This window comes from Marmota marmota, unplaced genomic scaffold, assembly GCF_001458135.2.
Source record: "Marmota marmota marmota unplaced genomic scaffold, marMar, whole genome shotgun sequence".
In the NCBI taxonomy this organism is placed as follows: Eukaryota; Metazoa; Chordata; class Mammalia; order Rodentia; family Sciuridae; genus Marmota; species Marmota marmota.
In genome coordinates this window covers 8541483-8543538 of record NW_026000130.1, presented here as the reverse complement: position 1 = coordinate 8543538, position 2056 = coordinate 8541483, and the positions used below count along the sequence as shown (strand labels likewise).

Genomic DNA, 2056 nt, shown 5'->3' with positions numbered 1-2056 from the left:
AAAAAAAAAAAAAAAAAAAGTTGAGAATCAGCCTGTATACTCTCAGCTATGTACAATAGTCAAATCCAGTATGAAGCCTTCTAGGTTTCCATGAATTGAAAAAATAGGACAATGAGGACTGGGGATATAGCTCAGTCGATAGAGTGCTTGCCTTGCCCTGGGTTCAATCCCCAGCACCACCAAAAAAAAAAAAGATAATGAAGCCAGGATCTGTACATTTCCCCCCAAGATCTACCCACTTCAACAATCTGAAAATTCTTCATAGGCTTTACTATTAGCCAAATGGAGGATCCCAAGGAGGTCAGTGATAATTATCATTATCCCCCTTTTTTCTGAGGTAGACAGATCCAATAGTGGCTGGTACAGCTTTCTAACCTACCAGGCAGTTTGGGTGTGGACAAAGGCCTGTTATGCCTCTGCATAAGTACCAAGTCTGAAAGGGTTTTATGAGTGTTCTCAAAAGGACTGGTTTCTTAAGTCCAATCTGTTTCAGGACCCAATAAAGGGTGCCTGGCACTGCCCCATGACTCCTACTAACACTATTCTGTCCTCCAGAGAACCCTGTGGGGCAAAGTGCTACACAGGCAAGAATGTCTGCCTCCTATTTACTTGTGTGGCATGAAAGGGTAGTTAAGAACCAAGCTTTCAGCTTTCCACAACCAAGAATCTGAACCCAGGTCTAAGCCATCTGGAGCCTGCAGACACTGGAAGAATGAACCTGTTACCCAAAGCTTAGTCAGACAGCAGGGCAACCATCTAGAATCCACTTTATTGTGCTATTTAGTGGTCTGGTGGATTCAGTTCACATCAGGTGCTCACTAGCAGATTTTGAGGGAGAAACAGGCCGAAGCCTTCATGATAGCCATTCCCTCAGGCCATACTGTTGCTCAGTTGCATAGCAAAGTCCTGCACATGCTCCTTCAAAGTCTGGCGGGCATCTGCCTGCGCCCGCTTCTCTCGTGCACGCTCCTGCTGCAGCTTGGTCAGCCGTAGTCTCAGCCTCTGCTCCCTCCGCTTGCAAGCCTGCAACTGGCGCTGGGCCTTGTCCAGTGCATCTAGGGCCGCTTCAGCCCTCCGCTTCCAGAGAAGGGCACTGCCCACCTGGTAGCTGTGCTCATTCTGGATGTAGGCTCCAGCAGGCGGGGGCAGGCGCAGCATGTAGGCTGAGGGAGAGATAGGTCGAGGCTCAAGAGGGGAAGTTTGCTGCTCTGGAGAGGGTTGCGTACTACAGCCTGCTTCATCAGCCTGGGCACCAACAGGGCTCAGAAGGTCTGAGAAGGGGCTGCTAAGGCCAGAAAGAGAACAGATGTTTCCTAAGATACACTCTGACTTCCTGACAGGATAAGGCAGGTCCTGCATTCTGGTTCCTGGAAAAGCACAATTGGGCCTCTTGTATCGGAATGCATTGATACAGGTTCTAATCCTGGGTGATAGGAGGATTCTCTGATCTTTCCTCAACTCCCAGCCCAGGCAAGAGGATAGAGCCTTCCTTGGGACCCAACTGCAGGGCTCTCAGCGGTAGGGGCCAACCTGGACACCTCTAATCAATGGTGTATTGAGAGTGGCAACTGAAAAGGGTGATGTGCTTCAGTAGCATACCATATTGCTCTCTTGTCAGAGTACCCACCCTTTCAACATCTAGAGGTCCTTAGGCAGGCTGCATTCAGTTGATATGTTTTAGACACTAGATCCCTAGGGCACCTCTGTGCTTTAGGAGCACTATCATTGAGAAACTCCCACATGCATGGGAATCTGATGATTATCTCTAGGGTCCACTGCTGCCTGGTCTCTGACTGGTCTCTGAGGGTCCACAGACCAGAGTCCAGAGGTCCAGTTTCCTCTGTTGTTCTTGGGACTGTTCAGTTCCTTTAGTCATCATTCTCCAAGCCACAGAAAATGAGGGTCAGTACGGCACTTTCCTCACTCCGCATTGAGACCTCTACCTGTTTTAATTATGTCCCTAACCAAGCACCTCAGGCCTCCTGAGCTTTGAGACAGTGGCCCCCAGGTTTTCTACATCATCAGATGTGGGCCCCGCTTCACTTTTTTTTTTTTT

The 2056-nt window shown here is 49.0% G+C and overlaps 1 protein-coding gene across 1 annotated transcript in view; it reads right to left on the bottom strand.

Moving 5' to 3' along the window:
• Positions 1-750: 750 nt before the first annotated feature.
• Positions 751-2056, bottom strand: part of Thap7 (THAP domain containing 7) — a 3807-nt gene continuing 2501 nt past the window's right edge. Inside the window, exon 5 of the mRNA XM_015500371.2 lies at positions 751-1353. Within this exon, the coding sequence (XP_015355857.1) occupies positions 871-1353 (483 nt within the window). The 3' untranslated portion in view covers positions 751-870. The remainder of the gene's footprint in view (positions 1354-2056) is intronic.